The sequence below is a fragment of the Falco cherrug genome, chromosome 5 (assembly GCF_023634085.1).
Source record: "Falco cherrug isolate bFalChe1 chromosome 5, bFalChe1.pri, whole genome shotgun sequence".
Taxonomy (NCBI): Eukaryota; Metazoa; Chordata; class Aves; order Falconiformes; family Falconidae; genus Falco; species Falco cherrug.
The window spans coordinates 27828813-27848268 of record NC_073701.1 but is presented as its reverse complement, the minus strand read 5'-3'; the positions used below and the strand labels follow the sequence as shown (position 1 = coordinate 27848268).

The window sequence follows — 19456 nt, the reverse complement described above, 5'->3', positions numbered from 1 at the left end:
AGAATAAATCTGGCTAGAAGCCTTTTAGTTATAAAAATATTTCCTCAGCTCTAATTAACTACTTACTGGTCGCAGGCAACTCCTGAACTGAATTCCTTATTCATATGAAACTGATTTTAGTGGTGCCTTCATCCTGTTTGTTGGTTGTTTCTTTTATGCAAATAAGATGGCTTTTTGTAGCAAAACCTTGCCCTGATGTTATTTTTTTTTTTATTGCTACAAAAATGGTTTTCCATGCTTATTTTGTACAACGTGGGTCACCACCTTTCAAATATTGGGCTTGAATAAAGAGCATGCTCCCTCTCTGATTACCAGCACCGTTGTGATAGTGAAGCATCGTGCTGCAATTGGTTAAGGACAAATCTCTGCTGACAACCTATGTTCTAAATGGGGAGCTTTTGTTTCTTGCAAGCAATTAATTGCAAGACAAAGAATATTCAGAATGGTTCAAATAACTTTGAAATTGGTGGTAGCCCTGTATGTAATGACCCATTTACATGATTGGAAAACTCCCAATATCTATTCCATATTATTCATAATGTGAGCCACTTCTGTAACTTCTTTACTGATTGCCAGTGTTTCTCTACTGTTAGCAGCACTTTGATACCAGCTCTGATTTCCTGGGGTTCAAATCAATTCAGTCTCCTAGTCTGTGAAAGCTGTTGACTGGTGGTATTTTGTTATAGGTGAGGCTTGGTAGTTCAGTTGGTGTTAGCTCTAGGAATGGACTTGCTGTATGCTTATGTTCTGGGACAAAAGTAGATAACAAGGAGGATCTGCCCGATGTACTTACTGATTCGTCCCGTCTTCTGTTTGGGAAGGCAGAGGCAGTAACTGTAAAATTTTTCTGTTCAAGGTGAGTAAACATGGTGTTTTCTCCTTCTCCGTTGAGGACCTTGGAGAAGTGATAGCAAATATTTATATTTCTGGGTTTATTTCTTAGTTTCCACAATTGCTGAGTGCAACTGGCTTGTCTGTTGGGGGGGCGGGGGGGGGTTGTGAACAACCAGAAAATGGTCAAGATTAACCTTCCCAGAGGCTATTCATTACTTGGGTCATTTGAAGCCCAGCATGCTTAAAAGCCTTTGAAAATGAAGGCTGAAATGTTGTAAAAGGAAAGGTTGAAAGGGTCCACTGAGATAGTCTGTGGCCCTTACACCACCTAACACACCATACAAAAAGGACTCCAGTTCTTCTGTTCATCTTAGTAAGCTTGCTGAGAACTACCTACTGACCGTTCAATAATACCAAAAATATCTTTTTGAGGATGGCCAAACTGATATCCACAAAGGAGAGGTTCCCTCTCTAGAGACAAATTAGGATTTACATATGGTGCCTATCTAATGGTATGCTTTGCTATTGCATACTTTGCTGAATAATGCTATATGCTTATAAATACTTATCACCTTGTTATGTGGACAAGGTAGTATGCATCTATTTCTTCACGTCAGTGTACAAAGACTGATGATTACTCTTGGCTGTTACTCTTCTGCATGTTTGCAAAGAAGATCTGCATATGTTTAAGCAGCTTTTGTTGCCTTTCATCTGCTATGGACACACGGTTGCAATCATAGCAAATCTTTAGGTTCTCTTAACACTATAGGTGTAGGCATGTTAGAAAACCAACCAACCAACCAACCAGTTAGTTGTGACCTAGCATATTTTAGTGCCTTTTTGAGTGTGGAAATGAAAATTTTTATAATAATGAATGGCAGCATGTACTAAAACTGTTTCTCTAGTATAGCTGTATGCCTCTTCCCACCCTACCTGTTGGCAAGAAAAGAGATACCTTCTAGAGGGATCTAATGAGAAGTACATTTAAACATTCTTTAAATCATTCTTTTAAATTTAGTTGGGATTTTACTGAACAGTCTTTGCTCTTTCCAGAAGAACCTCACTGAGTTTAGGTCCATCTACTGTGGAGATAGAATAAAAAGTACAGCCCTTCTTCCAGAGGTACAGTTAAGTACTTGCCTAGTATAATACCTAACTTGAGTTACAGACTAATATTTGACAGAAGAATTCACTGCTCTTTACCGACAGGGTAAGTATTTTGAATTTTGCATCTGAAGAGGCTGAAGCATGGGGAAAAGGCTTGGTATGCCTGTGACCTTTCAGCGGACTGCTGGCAAAACCGGGGATAGATTAGGTCGCCTCTCTGTCCTGTGTTTTGCCCTACTCCAGGGAGAATTCTTCATCAGATAATGGCACAGGAACTAGGCTAAGGCCCCCACAGGAGGCAGCTTTGAGAGTAATGTCCCGTACCTTTGTATTGGCATAAAGACTTTTGTAAATCATCAGTCTGATAACTGAGGTAGGGCAATGAAACGCCAATGCAGGTGATACTGCCAATGCACTTCTGTAGTCAGTGAAGTCTTTGTGCTTTATCGTGCTTTCAGGATCACTTTGTATCAGAGTAGGTAAGAATATGAACATTTCTGGTGGTTTCTTACAGGACATTTGTTCTTTTAGATTATACTTCAAGTGCTTTGCAGAGCTGTCTTGTCTTCAGTATTTTCAGAAAGCAAAAGACATGACTATATCCTGGTCCTCAGGGAGTGTTGGGAAGTAACAAAAAGCTTGGGACCTTGGGCTCTGCAGCAGGGCTTCTCTTGGTCTGGGTGAAAAAGGACAGTGTCTTTAGGTATTTCAGTTAGCTGTTAGGTTTGTTGTTGGTTGTTTTTTTTTAACTTCCCGGAGATGTGGAAACATTAACTTCCATATTTGGCATGTTGTACTGAAGTCTTGAAATTCTGGAAGTGATTGTTAGGTATTAAACAGAATCCAGTAGTTATTCTTGTTAATGTTGGTTAGCAACCAGGATTAAGAACAGATGTCACTGCTTACAAATTTGGTGATCTCTGGTAATTGACTTTTTTCATTAGTGGTATGCTTTTGAATGAGGTCAGGACAGAAATGAAATTTTGGATGAGCTGAGTGAATCTTCCTTTCCCTCTTGCAGCCAGAAAAAAAACAGAAAAATCAATCGGCTTTCTTCTGATTCCCTGTGCTACTTTATTTCCTGGTGATGGCTAGACTAGAAGTTGAAATACTGAGAAAATATTTACTGAATTTCCTATAATACAAAATTTCAATCTTATGGAAAGGATTAGGTTTTCCTGCAGGTATGACTTAAGTTACTGAATTAAATGAATTATAAGATAAAATAAAATTCTGCTTTTTGAACTGTTCTTACTGCATCGGAACACCTTTTGGCTCAGTATCACTGAGAAGGCTATTGCCAGCCTGGAGAATAGCTTTGATGTAAGTTCTATTTTAATAGGTTCTGCAAAAATACAAGCAGTTTTATCATTTATCTTTTTTCTGTCATGTAGTTAAGTGATACTGTCATTTCAAAACAAAAAGCAAACTAAAATGGCACAAACACCCCCCTCACCCAAACCTTAAATGTTAACAATTCAGTTTGTTTTTTAGCAGATGATTACACAAGTTTCTTGGTAGGCTGGAACTGACTCCACAGTGCCGGCATCATATGACATGGTGGCCTACGTTATGTTGAGTCATAATGGTTGCCAGAGATAAAACTTGTTGTTTTCTTTCCTAAAAAAAACATGAAAAATATCTCATTTATCATGTTTTTTATTACATCTTTATGCAGGTGGTCTCCATACCAGGAGACGAGCCTGATTGGGCAGGAGACTGGAGCCCCGAAGGGGAAACGGGCGTCTCCTACCCCTATTGGGAGGGTTGGCAGGTACAACATGTGGTGTTATGTGAGTCTATGGGAGCATCTGATCTTTTTCCCCCCTCACAGCGTGGGAAAGTTTCCAGTTCCAAAGCACCAGTCTGGTCTCCGTGTGTGGCTTTCTCCATAAACGGTGGTGTGGAAGTGTAAAGCATGCAGCGCATGTAATTTAAATCTCAAGCATGTGCCAGATACTCTTATCATTCTCCAAGTGGACATGCATGGAAGAGCTTCGTAAAGGGGCTCTGTCTGGGCCTGTCTTCTAAATTTTGTTTTGCTTTTCATGTATTCTTTTTTCTTTTGATGTAGAACTCGTTAAAGACTTCAACACGGCGAAAGAAGAGAACGTCTTTTAAAAGAAAAGCCAGCAAAAGAGGCAATGATGTAAGTATTCAAGTGCTTTGGAAATCAGGCTCCTCCTTTTTGTTTAAATGTCTAAATGCAGACTGCAAAGTTTAATTTTGTTACTGCAGTGTTTAATATTTCTTTTTTCCACTGAAAAATTCCACACTATTGAATTTTCTGTGAGAAAAGAGCAGTTTTGATAAAACTTGTATGAGAAGTTTTGTTTGCCAAGTTGATTTTTTTCAAGAAACAACATAGCAGACTCTGGAAGGACCGGCAGCCTAATGAAACAGTGTTCCCTTGGGATGTAAGAGACTCAGCTCAGACCCTTGGTTTCTACTAGGCAGAGCAGGGGTGTGAAACTGGGCTTGTGGAATCCATGGTGAGTGCACTGATGCAAGGGGTCTGGTCCGGTTTGAGGGTGTCTCCGTCACCTGATCTCACATTAGGAGTACTCTGTATGGAAAATTGACACTGGGCCACACAGAGAGAGAAAACAGATGGATGATCTGATGGCTTGATTTACCATGACCATGTAGCTTATAGAAGATCTAGTTTTCCAGACTTTGCCTAGTGGTTTAGTTATATAGGCGAACAGCAGCCTCCTGGGAGAGGTGAAGGGAGACTCGCCTCTGCATAGCCAGGGCGCTCCTCGTTAAGGTCCTCACTGGAGTGCTGGGAGAACTGCAGGCCAGAAACTTGAATCTGTATCTGCCACAGCCCTCGCTACTGGGCACTCAGGTGTCCTGCAGGGATAGGGAGTAGGGGGACAAATAGTTTTCTCATTGACATGTCATGTTTGACTTGTGGCATTTGTTCAAAGGTGGGAGGATGGTAAGGCCAAGAGTTCGAGGGCAGATCATCAGCAAATAAGCCCTGATACAACTTGTCTGTTAGGTTAAGGAAATAAGTAGCTTATCTCATTCTATTTCCCATTGGAAAATTGTTTGTAATAGAAATAGCACTTTATCTGACATGTTATTAGTGCTGTGTGAATTATTTTTTTTTTTCTTGGGGGGGGAGGAATAACATAGAGTAAAATTCTAAAATGGTTTTGTGCTGGCCTGAATTGATTCTCTCCCAGCCCCTCCCTCCCCACCCCCCCCACCCCCACCCCCCTTATTTTCTTACTCAGTTGTCTCAGCTGAGTACCACGTTAACATGACTGTTCTATTTCAAGTACCTGAGGTTGTTTTGTCAGAGTTAGGTTGAGGCTCCTGCATGTTGTATGCCAGGGAAACATATATAGGTTGTACTAAAGCTGTTTTTTGCTTCTGTTTCTCAGGATAACAAAGGTCGGCCATTTGTGATAAAGCCTATCTCCTCTCCACTCATGAAACCACTACTGGTTTTTGTCAATCCAAAAAGTGGAGGGAATCAGGTAAGAACATGACGTGGTAATCATGTAAGGACATCGTCCAGGTCACAAAGTTTTAGTTTAACAACAGTGTTTCTGCAAATTAGACTAGTTCTTGGTCAGTCAGACAGGAAGAATGCTATGCCTGAGCTGCAGTCCTCAGAAGAGGTCCTTGCTGTTGAATGCTCTTTCCACTTCAGCGGAATTGCATGGATGGAATGGATGCTTAAGTATTTCAGCAATTGCATTTTTATCTTCAGACTGTTTAAAGGAATCTAAAATTGTAGTTTGGAGGTTTCCAGAAGACTTCATCTTTCCACAGAAAATTCAGATTGCCAGTGAAGTCTTAGACTTTTATCCAAAAAGTGGTTTAATTTTACTAGGAAAGCCTAGTTCAATTAGTCAGTGTGAAATGACATATTTTTATGGCATCTAAAAAATCATTACTGGTCTTGTCCTGTACCCCAGAGCACAAAGTTTCAGTGACTAACATACAGCAGACTTCTTTCTTAGGGTCCTTGGAACTGAAATTTATCCAAGTGAATGTTTTTTAGGTTGGCTCTGAGTGCCTTTTGATAAACAGGGCCTTCTAGTTGAGAAGTAGTGATTGATGTAAGATACAACAGAGGCCTGCAGAGCATAGGGAATAGCATAGCTGCCACTCACTGTCTCCCTGTTAGAAGAATTAGGGAAGATATAAAATTAAACTGCTAAGACTATGATTCAAAACAAAGGAAAATGTTGGTCCTTCTCACATTGTGTAGTTCAGCTGCAAAACCCCTTGCCTTAGGATGTTGTGAATGCTAAAAGTTTACCTGGGCTGCATGTTACTAAAGTCCTGTACCCTCCTCTGGCTCAAGAATTCTATGAGCTGCAAATAGCTGAGGCTGTGAGAATACCTACAGCAAACATCACATTTATTTTCTCTGTTATACTTTTCCTAGGCACTTTGACTGCTATTCTTGGTTCTCCACTTGGGGAAAGGTGTCAGACAGAGGAGCCATCCCTCAGAGCGGGGAGCTTTTGAAAATTCCTGATTTGCATCCACCAGGCCATGTCTGAAAGGCATTATTTAATTACTTGGGAGTACAAGCTTGACCCATAGGGTTCTTAGTCCTGTTCTGCTAGTGAGACATCCTACCAATTTGCCTGGGCAGAACACAAAGGAATAAAACTGACTATCTGGAATATGAACCCAAGAGCTTGAGAAAGCAGAAATTACATCTTTAGATGATGGGCTGGCCACACTGCACTGAGTGAGGGGGCACTGGGACAGCTGTAGCCCATAGAGTCCTTGACTACTCCTTTATTAGATGGAAGAGGGCTGAAATGATGAGTATTCATGGTGGTGATGGTGGTGGTCAAAGCAATGTCATTGCCTGGATGTTGGGCAGGACACTGTTTAATAGGATGGTGACTTCACCCACAAGCTTAGTTCAACTTCTTGCTGTCATGGATGGCTGGGGGTGGTGTGGGATAACTAAGGTTTCTTCTTGCTGCAGGTGGTGAGAGACAGGAGAACAGGTTTCTGTGGGAGCTGAACCTTTGGTCTGACTCCAAATGCCTGTTCTTATGAACCATTAGTGATCTGTGTTGTTAAATTTAATCTGTATGTATGCACATGCACCCTGACCAGATTCGTTGGTTGCTATTCTACAGAGTGGTCATCTGCCGTGCCACTTTCTAGTTTGTCTTTTTATTGGTTTATATTTGCTTTATAAAGCACAGAAGAAAGAAAAGCGGTCCAAATATAGAGAATAATGAACATTATTATTTCTAATAATCATTAAACTATTTATAATTTCCATTCATTTGATTTTTCTCTATTCCTAGGGCACCAAGGTTCTCCAAATGTTTATGTGGTATTTGAATCCACGCCAGGTCTTTGATCTCTCTCAGGAAGGGCCAAGAGATGCGTAAGTTCTCAAGCCTTCAGCGCTGTGGACCATAATTCTTTTCTGATCAGGAAAGCAGACAAAAGTCTAGCTTGGATAGATTAGTAGGCTGTGTATGAGGTTTACGTATCCAGGTTTTGGTAGCAGAGGGACGGCCGCAGTGGTGGCCTCTATGAGAAGAGATCAGGGGCTGCCCCTGTGTCAGACAGAGCCAGTTCCAGATGGCTGCAAGACAGATTTGCTGCTGATCCCAGTGCCTGACCATTCCCTAATGGCTGAGCATTCCAATGGGCTGAGACTGCCTCCAGATTCCTATACGTGACAGCAACATGCAACTGTCTGTGCTTGCTGAGTAACTAAGTCAGCTTATCTGGGTAATAGTTGAAGTGTGAACCTCTTCCAAGGGAGGAAGGGAGGACCTGTCTTTAAAGGGCTGATTTATGCTGCTAAGGGTTAAGAGACCATCCTTCTATGGTATTTGAGATAGGGATACTTGCTTTGCCTAACCATCTGTTCAGTGCTACTTTCACAAGTTAGGCAGCACAAAAAGATATAAAATCAGATATTTGCCTGTATATGAACGGTCCAAGTATTTGCTATTCAAGGCACCTAAATTCTTTTCACTGCAGAAGTATCTCTGCTGATGATCCTTTCAGGATGTATGGATGCTTTAAGGTAGACATACAGTTTGTAGAGCTGTGTAACGTTGTTACAGGAGGATTAGGTCCTCTGGTCACTCAGCTCTCTCTGTGAATGTACCCCCTCCAGTAGGAGATATTTCATTAATGCCTCTCTTTCATGCAACTGAAGGAGCAGGTCTTCAACAGGTGCTTTTTTGGCTGTCCTATTGGTAACTTAGATCAGATATCCAGAGAAAGAAGTCTATTAGATAGTCTTGCCTTTTGTGGTGTTAAAAAAAAAAGTTACCAGTTGAAGAAGCTGTCATGTTCTACATGCTTCAGAAATGGTGGCTTAGCAAATTCTGATGAGGAACATTAAATTTTGTTTAAAACTCTCAATATTTATATTTGTTTGCTGTAGGATAGGAGAAAAATGAAAGTTTTTTGTCATCTGCAGAGGGAACATGAAAATTTTCCTTTCAGATTTAGAATCATAAAATCCTTTAGGTTGGAAAAGACCTTTTTGATCATCAAAGCCAACTGTTAACCCAGGACTGCCAAGTCCATCAATAAACCATGTCCCTAAGCAACACATCTACACATTTTTAAAATGTCTCCAGGGATGGTGATTCCCCCACCTCCCTGGACAGCCTGTTTCAGTGCTTGACAACTCCTTCAGTGAAGAAATTTTTCCTAATATCCAATCTAAACCTCCCCTGGCATAGCTTGAGGCAGTTTCATCTTCTCCTGTCCCTTGTCCAGGAGATGTCCCCCAACTTGTCTACAACCTTCTTTCAGGCAGCTGTAGAGAGCAATAAGGTCCCCCTTGAGTCTCCTCCTCTCCAGACTAAACAATCCCAGTTCCCTCAGCTGCTCCTCCTAACACTTGGGCTCCAGACCCTTCACCAGCTCCCTTGCCCGTCTCTGGACACAGTCCAGCATCCCCACACCCCTCTTGAAGTGAGGGGCCCAAAACTGAGCACTGTATTTGAGGTGTGGCCTCACCAGTACTGAGTGTAGAGGGATGATCATCTCCCTAGTCCTGCTGGCCACACTGTTTCTGATACAAGCCAGGAATCTGTTGGCCTTCTTGGCCACCTGGGCACATTGCTGGCTCATGTGCACCCACGCCCAGGTCTTCTTTGGCTGGGCAGGTTTCCAGCCACTCTTCCCCAAGCCTGTAGCGCTGTGTGGGGTTGTTGTGACGCAAGTGCAGGACCCGGCACTGACCCTTGGTGAACCTCATCCAATTTGCCTCAGCCCACTGCTGCAGCCTGTCCCGATCCCCCTGCAGAGCCTTCCTGCCCTCCAGCAGGTCAGCACTCCTCCCTGACTTGGTGTCATCTGGAAACTTGCTGAGGGTGCACTCGGTCCCCTCATCCAGATTGTCAATAAAGATATTAAAAAGCAGTTTAAAAGGAGTTTCCATGTAGCATGGCAACATGCTAAACTGATCAAATACATCTCAAGAGGTACTGCCTGACCATGGAGCTGGTTCATGTCCTAGGGGTTTTATGTGTGCGTGAAGATGTGAAGTGAGGCACAGGGCTCAGGTTGGGTTGGGGCTGATGCTGCCTGCAAGTGCTAGGGCTGATGCCTCCTCATGGCTGAGGCTTTTGGTAACACTGAGATTATTTTTTTATTATTATTATGTTTCTACCTCCACTAACATCCTTAATAATAAATATTTGAAAATGCAATAAGGGGCAGTTAAACGGTTGCTTGGCAAAGTGCATGAGAAGTGCCTGTGTTACTGTTCTGACCTTTTTCCCTTTTCTCCCTACTGGCCAGACTGGAGCTGTACAGAAAAGTGCCAAACCTGCGGATTCTGGCCTGCGGTGGGGATGGGACGGTAGGTAGCTGGCGGATGATTATGGGGCTGCCAAGTGGTCATATTCCTCGTGGTGTGGGTTTCCCACCTCGTGATGCCTGCAGAGCCAGATAATGTATCTTGCGCTTGTGAAATCTACATTTTTTTATTATTTTTGTTTTTAATTGTGTGGCATATCCTGCGTAGTTATGGGGTCAGATCATAATGTCCAAGGCTCTATCTTCTTTATGCATAAAGATTAGGTATAGCAGACTAACTTTGCAGGCCTCCTCTGGCTACTTACACAGATCTTGGGGTCTAGCAGGTTAAGTCAGTGTCTGGGAGCCATTAAATCTTAATTTCTGCCCCTTCATGCTAATAGTCCTCATGAAGTCCAAGTACAGTCAAGTAGTGTCCCCGCTGGGCCTAAAGAAAGTGAGTTTCCACGCTTTCTTTACAAAGCGTCTGTAAGGAAGGGTATTGCATTGGTCATACTACTAGCCTGGGGTCTGGCAAGGTCCAGGTTCAGTATTTCTCTTTGCTACTGAATTTCTGTGTGTTCTTGGATAGGTGAATAGGGTCCAGTTTTTAAAGGATTCAGGCACTTTCAGTTGGAGACAGGGTCTGGAGGCCACAGTGGTAATGGAGGTATTACAACTGTATTACTCTTTTCAGTACTTAGGAATATTGTAAATCTCAGTCTGTGCTACTGGGTGATTAAATACAGTTGAAGAACTGACCTTCAATCTCTGTGAAGCTCCATTCCCCAAACCTGCATTTGATAATAGCTGTAACCGTAGGTATGGTAAGGAAAATGCATACTGCTTGCAAGGTGCAGTGACTGGCCAGGACAGATCTATGTAGGTGCTTAGGACAGGAAGAGGATTTCTTTTTTTCTGTAGTGAGCTGAACCCCTACCCTTAACCCATTTCTGCTTGAATTTCTGGGGGAGCTTTCTGTTCAGCTTCTGTGCTCAATTGTAGGGGTTATTAATACCAGTGCTTCCCCTGCAGGCATGAAGGAACAAATAAAAGTGATTAAACTACTGTCTTGGTGGTAAAATAAGATATTACTGTTAGCGAATTGTGGACTTTTCCTGACAAGTGTACAAAGCGTTACTTTAGCAGGAGATGTAAGCTGCAAAAAAGTGTTTAAGGCTGTTTCTGAAAGTCTTTTTCTTCCACCTGAGGAAGCCAGTATTTTAATAGGGGAAAAAAATTTCATCTCGAAAATATTAAAATAGAAATGCATGCAACTACATGGAGTATGACCATCCTCCGTTTTCCCTTTGCCTCAGTGCAAGCGACAGGTGGCAGCACCCTCTCGTTAGTATGAGCAGCACTCCACCATCACCTTTGCTGCTGCTCAGTTTGAAGCAAATTAATATCTAGTTATTCCCAAAGCCATTACCTCTAGAAATGAAAAATCTGGCTCAAATGGACTTAATGAATATTCAATGAGACCAGATGATACCTTGCATTATTGAGGTGAATCAAAACTTATTGTAACTTTTCCATCATTGCTGCTTGCTGTTCCTTTCCAGGGCATAAGCGGAAAGCTTTGCGTTCAAAGCAGTCAGGAGCTTTCTGTTTACAGGGAAATGGTAGTCTGTGTCATTCTTGATTGTAAAACTAATGTACAAGGTTTAGAAATGACTTCAAGTTAAATAGCAATGTTGTACTTAAAAACTTGTACTTTGAAGTTTCTGTGTATCAGTTAAAAGCATTTACAAAAGCGGTAGGTATTGTAATGCTTCCTGTAGCAGTGGGATGCTGAGGCACAGATGTACAGATGAAGTCAGTGGCAATGACTAAGGGCTTATGACAAAGGACTCTTAAAGAAGTCCTGGTCCCAATGAAGTTATTTGGACTCTTTATTCTGTCTCCCGTTATCAATACTGAAGGATAGATATTTTGAAAGGTAGAGGATTACTCACCCCCGAAAAATCCCTTGAGGACTCTACTCTAGTCCTACTGTGGTGCCTATGATAGACCTAAGTACCTTTGGCGACAGCCAAGTTCATGAGAGTTGTAAGTGATTCAGACGTCTGTTGTCAGACAGTGAGCTGTGTAATATGGGATCACATCCCAGGTGAGCGCTTTAATAATTAGACAAATGCTTGTGATAAATAACTGTCTGATAAATGATATTTATACAAAATAAAATCTAGCAGTCAAAAGACTCAGAGAAAGACATGCCCTAGAATATGAATAGTGTGGTGGTTGATACATTTATCAGGCTACCCCCTCTGCAGTCCTTCAAATCCCAGTTGTTCCCAATGCCCGTATTGTACTGGGTGCCTTTCATGAAGTTCTAGTGTCATCGTACTTTGGGTTAAGAATATTTAAAAAATCATAATAATAATAGTTGAGGGAGGAAAAATCCTGTCCAGCTGCAGACAAGATTTCAGCTTTCTGTCTTATTTAAAAGCTCACGTTTCCAGTAGAGATAGTATCTTTGAACACTGGCATCAGGCAAAAAGGAAAAAAACCAAACAAAACCAAAACAACCCAAACCAAGTTTTGTCTTATATTTGTTTTTTCTTAATTCTTTATTTAAAAATTAATCACAGGTTCTTTCACAGACTGTAATTTTTTTTAAAGATGAGAAATAGTTTAAGAAACAGTCCTGTTCTCTTGTTGCAAGAATTTCAGTCATAAAAAGTTCAATAACATCTTCAGCCACAATTCTTTCCCCGCTTGGAAACTGCCATTCAATGAAAACAAAACATTTTACAGTAATTTGTTCCTTCTGGCTAGATTTGTATTTGAAAGTTTTATGCAGTGCAGAACAGGGACAAGAGAGAGAAACAGCTCTCTAAAATAACTAATAACTTATGATACAAAAGAGCCAGATTCATTGTTCCAACCCAAAGCCTTAAATACTGAGCATTAGTTTGTCTTTTATTCTAGTCTTTTGTTCTTTTATATAGATGCGTGTATATTTATACACATATGACTAGACTATATATATTATATATTATGCTTTGCACTGTGTGAAATAATTCAGCACCAAGGTCTCTGGGGAATGGGAGACCTGTGGGCAAGTCTATGCTTGCCTTCATTTGGACCCTCTGTTCCAGGACATGCTCTGAGTTACCATGCTGTTTTAGTGTGTCTCTTGCATTTTGTTTCATAACAGTTGTCAAAGGTTTGGTTTCCTTTAGCATAACGGCAATTAAAAAAATAATCTTGAATTGTCCATATAATTCCTAATTTTTAAATAACGCTATTTTTCAGAGCAGTATTTAGGCAGTCTTATAATACCAGGTATAATTCTATGTGTTTTCATTTCCTGCTTGAAGAACAGCAAATTCTGTGCTCCCTTTACTCAGTATCTGTGTGTTCTGTTAAAGGCAGCCAGTGTCAGTGTTCACATCCCATCACTTCTGCTTGCACAGGGGCTTCATGAAACCTATCGTGCCTGCTCTCCGAAAGGCAAAAACGCAGATGCATCTGTTGTAGAGTTAAATTTCAGACACCCTCTTCTTTTCCTTCATTTTGTTTTACTTGATCTTCTCTGTAGAGGGGTGTTGTGACTTAACCCCAGCCAGCAACTAAGTACCGCACAGCTGCTTGCATACTGCCCACACCCACCCCAGTGGGATGCAGAGGAGAATCAGAAAAAAGTAAAGCCTATGGGTTGAGGTAAGAATAATTGTAACAAAGAGGAGAGGGAGAGAGGTCATGCACAATTCAGTTGCTCGACACCCACTGACCAGTGCCCAGCTAGTACCCGAGCAGTGATTGATGAACCCGGGCTGACTCCCCCCCTGTTTATATACCGAGCATGGCATTCTATGGTATGGAATATCCCTTTGGCTAGTTTGGATCAGCTGTCCTGGCTATGCTCCCTCCTGGCTTCTTGAGCACCTGCTCACTGGCAGAGCATGGGAAGCTGAGAAGTCCTTGACTTAGAGTTAGCAAGAACTAAACCATCAGTATGTTACCAACGTTGTTCTCATACTAAATCCAGAACACAGCACTGTGCCAGCTACTAAGAAGAAAATTAACTCTACCCCAGCTGAAACCAGGACAAGGGAAACAATCAAAATATGTCTCCTTCTTTTTTCCCATCCCTTTTAATCTTCCTGACTAACAGTTCTCTCCATTTCCCATTTCATAGGTGGGCTGGATCCTCTCTATCCTCGATGAGCTGCAACTCAGCCCCCCGCCTCCTGTGGCTGTCCTTCCGCTTGGCACTGGGAATGACCTTGCCCGCACCCTCAACTGGGGTGGGGTAAGCACTGACTGGGGTGCCCCTATGTGTGGGCTCTCAGCTTGCTGCTCTGATTTAGTTGTGTAGGGTAGAACTTCATTTGGGTTAAAATAGCAGGCATGGCTGTGTCCGAGGTCTGCTTCAGTTAGGCACAATAGTTTGGTTCAATTTCCAGCCTGGGATCTTGAATTATTAATATTGTAGTTGTAATAAAAGTGTTCATAGAGATATCTGTCTGGTAGCTCAGGCCAAGTAATAAGGATGTGCAGGCTTCTAATTTAAGCACAGTTTAAACTTTATTTCTCTGTATTTATTCTGAACTACACCACTGGAGTTATTCCAGGCAAGGCAAATACACTTTCAGTTCCTCTCCTTATGACCTTACTTTGCCTGCCCAAGACTTGTGTACCTCAGCAATAGCTTGTTAAAATACTTGATATATCAATATTTAGCAGTATTTTGAGGTGTTATTAGGAACATTTGATCTGGAGTTTTTAAGCCTGTGTAAAAGGAGGGAGGTCTGTGAGGTAATTAACAGTGAGTTTCTTTGCTTCCACTGTCTGTGGCTGATACTCTGGTGACACTCTACTGTCAGGGTTACACAGATGAGCCAGTGTCCAAGATCCTGTGCCATGTAGAAGATGGAACAATTGTCCAGCTGGACCGCTGGAATCTCCAGGTTGAACGCAACCCTGATTTGCCACAGGATGAGCTGGAGGATGGGGCACGTAAGGTTAGAGATGCCTTTTTCCCACAGAGACTATAGGATGCTTAAAAGCACCTTTGTGTTACACCATAAACTGAACGGGTGGGGAAGATCTAAAACTTTTTAATTCTCTAGTTGTATCTCTTCCTTCTGTTCTTTTCATGTGTTAGTGATTCCAGAGGTGTGTGAAATGTAATGCATACCAGCCATTTATTTGGTGGTTGTTTTTCTCTAGTTAACCTGGTGTAGCAGGAGAAGCAACACTGTGACTACCATCCATTCCAAATTAGACAAAACTAAAAGCAGGATGTAGAATTTTATTCCTTAGGATTTTGCTAATGGATACCAACTGTTTCCTACTTTACAGCAAGGTGTATTTTTGTATTTAACTACTTTGTGTGTGAGTCTCCATTAGTGTATCTTGATAGTTGAAGGATGGGAAGATTTTTATGTGAGGAGATCACATTTATAGTAATATTTCATTTGGACTGGAGATGTTGAAAGTGTTACAGTCATTAAAAAAAAAAAAAAAGATTCTGTGGACCATTTTACTATTCTCAGTTATAATTTCCAGCCTATCTAGTGGATGTTACTGTTCTGTCATCTACAGCCCTGCTGGGCCTGTATAATGATGAAGAGGCCAGATGTGTGTTTCCCTGCCTCATGCATTCTCAATAGAATTAGGGCATCTTGTCTGGGACTTGTGTTGCTTCTGATTGTATAAGAAGCAGGAAGAACACAGCTTGAGTTTCATTTGCCATGCTGAGCTTGAAGTGCCAGCAATTAGGAGAACCTTTGTATTGACATGTTAGGTGGAGCAGCATTATGGGAAATCTTAGTGACAACTTAAGGAATGCTTTAATGTGCTTATAAGGTTACATATATGATCAAAAAGCTCTGTGGATGTGTTTGTGTTCTTTGGGCTTTTGTATCTAATCTAATCATCTTCCACAAGCCATTATTAACCTTCAGAGCAGCTTTCTGCACACATTTTCCTGTTATGTTCCACTTTATTCTTTGGAGGTTTTCATGTGATACCATGTTAAAAGTATTTAATTCCTGAAATGCTTCATTCATGTTATTTTTACATGTCTTTTTCTTATCCAATTACAGCTTCCTCTTAGTGTCTTCAATAATTATTTCAGCCTTGGATTTGATGCGCATGTTACACTGGAGTTCCATGAATCTAGAGGTAATGGGAACTTTTTGTTTCCTTAGCCTTGGGAGTGGGTAGCTATTTCATGAATTACAAATGGAGTGAGATTTAACATCCTGTTCTTATAATTCAGAAAGAAAGCCGGAACATAAAAACCCAAGATACATACAAGTGGGAAGAAAGTGATTGTATTATGAATTTGCAAGGGACTTAATCATTTAAAAATTAAAAAAAGTACAAGGAAAAAGGGCATTCACTGTAGGTAAAGGGCTAAAAGGGAATCATTTCAAAGTTTTTAATCTTCTAAAGAAGGTACCAAGTACAGATATAAAGGAAGCTTATGCTGATGCAGAAGTGTCAGAATAAGAGCAGAAAGAACAACAAATGTGTCAGGTGCAAGTGTGGAGATGGAGGGAGGAGAAAAGCTGCAAGGCTGTGGAAGTAACAGGAGGATAATTGTGTTCTCAAGCTCAACAGCTGTTACTTATAGATGAGTATAGCATAACATCACTGGACTTGGTACAGACCCAGAGTGTTTCTTCGCAAGTGAAAAGTTTTAATGTCCACAAAACTGTCAGGAATCTGAGCTGTTGTAGCATCTTGTTTGTCCCCTTGCCAATAGCTGTTATACCATCCCATACAGATCCAAATGTGGCTTAGCGGTGGGTGGGCTTTGGACTGATGTGAACTGCTCTATTTACATGGTTTCGGCAAGTATGCTTGTAAAAATAAACTTCGTTCAGTTGTCTGTGTTCAGCTTTTGGTCATTTCACCTTCATATGCAGGTATTTTTTCTGAAATACAGCCTCCCCTATCTTTACTTTCATACTATCAGAGTGTCATTTCAAGATGAAAAGATAGCACCGTAATGCCATGCTAAGTAAAGAGCAGGATACATGATGGAATGAACTAATGCATATTTTATAATGTTTAAGACTGCCTCAAGCTTTAGGAATAATAATGAGGGGCCACAAAAAGGGTACAGGAATGAATTGATGACAGCTGTATGCATTTTTTTTATGAATGCATATCACTATGCATCGCTAATATGACTGTGAATATACTGTACAGATTAAATGCTTGGCTACTTTCTCACCTAATGGTGGCATTACTTAATAATGAAGTTATGGAGCTCTATAAAGAATGGACATTATTCCAGAGATGCCAGTGTGTTAAAAATTTACGTGGGTGAAAAAATACTTGGCAGAGCAAGCTGTGTGTCTGTGAGTGGGTGTGTGTGGTCAGGAGAGCTTTTCATAGTGCAAGTTCTGCTCTTACGTGTTATTATTGCTGGCACATTCCTTACCTTCCCAAATACTAAAATGTACAAAGTGAGTCCTATGTTATTTTAGGAGAGAAAAGCCTATAGCATTTCTGGTGTGTGTGTTCTATTGTTTTTCATGTGGAACTGGAGTTTTTCAGCCTGGAGAAGAGAATGCTCAGAGGAAACCTTACTGCAGCCCTTCAATACTTAAAGCAGGCTTATAAGGGTGATGGGCACAGACTTTCTAGTAGGGCCTGTTGAGATAGGGTGAGGGGTGTAATGGCTTTAAACTAAAAGATAGTAGATTTAGACTAGGTAAAAGGAAGAAATTTTTTACAAGGAGGGTGATGAAATACTGGAACAGGTTGCTCAGAGAGGTGGTAGATACCCCATCTCTGGAAACGGGCAAGGTCAGGTTGGATGGGGCTCTGAGGAATCTGATCTAATTTGAAGACGTCCCTGCTCATTGCAGTGGGGTTAGACTAGATGACCTTTAAAACTCCCTTCCAACCCAAGCTATTATGTGATTCTATGAATTAAGCAGTGCAAAACAGATTCTGATCTCTTTTACAATTGTTGAAATCCAGAGAAACTCTTAGCAACACTTCAGCACTACTTAAAGCACTTTCACAGCTGTAGCACTTGGTCCGTTAAGATAAGTTGTTGTATGCGGTTGCTTATGCTGAGCTAGTGTAATCACATATAATAAAACAAACAAGTGCCATTCCTCTCCCCACCTCCCCACAGTAAATGAAATTGATTTGAGCTCTCAGCCTATCAGGGCACTTTATGCAATAGAGATTGATCAATTCTTATATTTAGAATAAGCAGTGATTGTGATGTCTCAGAGGAATCTGTGTGTGAACGTGGCCTTTGCCATGGCAACCTCTATACTTTGCTTGTAACTAATCAGATTGAGCCTTGAGGGTTGGTGGTTGGCTCCAAGCCTAATGTATTTAGCTCTTCTTCAGGAAATGTTCTGAGTAGCAACTCTTTCCAGTTTCCTCTCTTGGTATACTTATGCTTTGGTGGAGCAGGGGAGAGACAATTTACTTTATCCCTGTTGACATGCCACTTGATCCCTCAGCTCTAGAGGAGTGTTCATTTGCAGGACACCCCCCCCTGCCGCGCACACACACACAGTCTAACATATTCTATTTCCTACTCCTTTGATGGCTTGGGAATGGTGAGGATGGGGTGAGCCTTGGGTATGCAGTCAGTGATTACTTCTGCAGTTAGTTGCACTCAACTTTAGGTTCTATTCCACATGGTAGAAAGAGTCGCTCCTCTGCTATGTCAGAAGTAGGAGCCGTTTAGTATGTTGAAGGACTGCTGAATCAGTGACTCCAGAAAGGCTCCTTTTCTGTTCTAAACTGGGGCTTTGGTTCTGTTCAGTGTTCGCTGTAAGATCCGTGTAAGAGCCAGTGTGCTGGTGGCTGCTGTCTGGAGCCATCGGGCATAGCCATGTCAGAGAGCGTACAGCACAGGCACTGAACCTTCGTGAGCCTCCTGCTTCTTAGCATGGGGTGCCGAGGCTTCCTGCAATGAGCTGTCAGCTCAGTAAGTGAGATGAGACTGACTTAAGCAGTTAAAGTAATCATTTGAAGAAGAGGTGCCCCTGACTGCATTCCAGGCTCACCCGCAACATAACAAATGGGTGATACAGTAGCTGGGCTAACAATCAAACAAGAAATACAAAGTAGCCCATTCTTACAAAATGAAGCCATATCCTGTGAGATGTAACGACCTCAAAGAGAACTGGAAGCTTTGTTTCAAGTGGTCATTTGAGAAGATTTAATACGGAAGTGTTCATATCGGTGTGAGGCTTTAGCCAGAAAGACTATCTGGATAGTGGGATGTTTTCACTAGGGGATCTCTGAGCAGGGATAGGTGGTTGGTACCACCGCTGAGTACAGTGTCAGAAGGGCTGCTTCTGAAATCTCAGGGTGCTACAGACGAGGAGAGCTTTCCCAATGAGGCATGAGAATGACCTGTATTATTCTGGGAAACATGCCTTATACTGGGAGATTAAAGGAGCTCCATTTAGCTTATCGGAAAGAAGGTTAAGAGGCGATTTAATCACTGCCTGTAAGTATTTACTCAAGGAGAAGATACGTGATGATTCAAGGCTCTTTAATCTGACAGAGAAGTATAATAAGATTTAGCAGTTGGCAATTGAAGTCTGAAAAGTTCAGGATAGGAGAAAAAACCTCCCCATACATTTTAACAGGGAGAATAATTAATCATTAGATGTGCATTACTACTGGACTATTAAAATTATCCATCACTTGGAGCCTAATCAAAGTGAAGCAGCTCTCTAAACAGGTTTTAGAGTAACCACTCATTTTCCCCGCCCCCCCCCCCCCCCCGGAATATTTA

At 41.5% G+C, this 19456-nt stretch overlaps 1 protein-coding gene across 6 annotated transcripts in view; it reads left to right on the top strand.

Annotated features, from left to right (window-relative positions):
- The window catches only part of DGKI (diacylglycerol kinase iota), a 233885-nt gene that overhangs the window by 105864 nt on the left and 108565 nt on the right, over positions 1-19456 (top strand). For all 6 annotated transcript variants that reach the window (XM_055712413.1, XM_055712412.1, XM_055712411.1 and 3 more), the window contains exons 9-15: positions 4016-4090; positions 5337-5432; positions 7242-7324; positions 9715-9775; positions 13859-13972; positions 14547-14684; positions 15771-15849. In XM_055712413.1, the coding sequence (XP_055568388.1) occupies positions 4016-4090; positions 5337-5432; positions 7242-7324; positions 9715-9775; positions 13859-13972; positions 14547-14684; positions 15771-15849 (646 nt within the window). The remainder of the gene's footprint in view (positions 1-4015; positions 4091-5336; positions 5433-7241; positions 7325-9714; positions 9776-13858; positions 13973-14546; positions 14685-15770; positions 15850-19456) is intronic.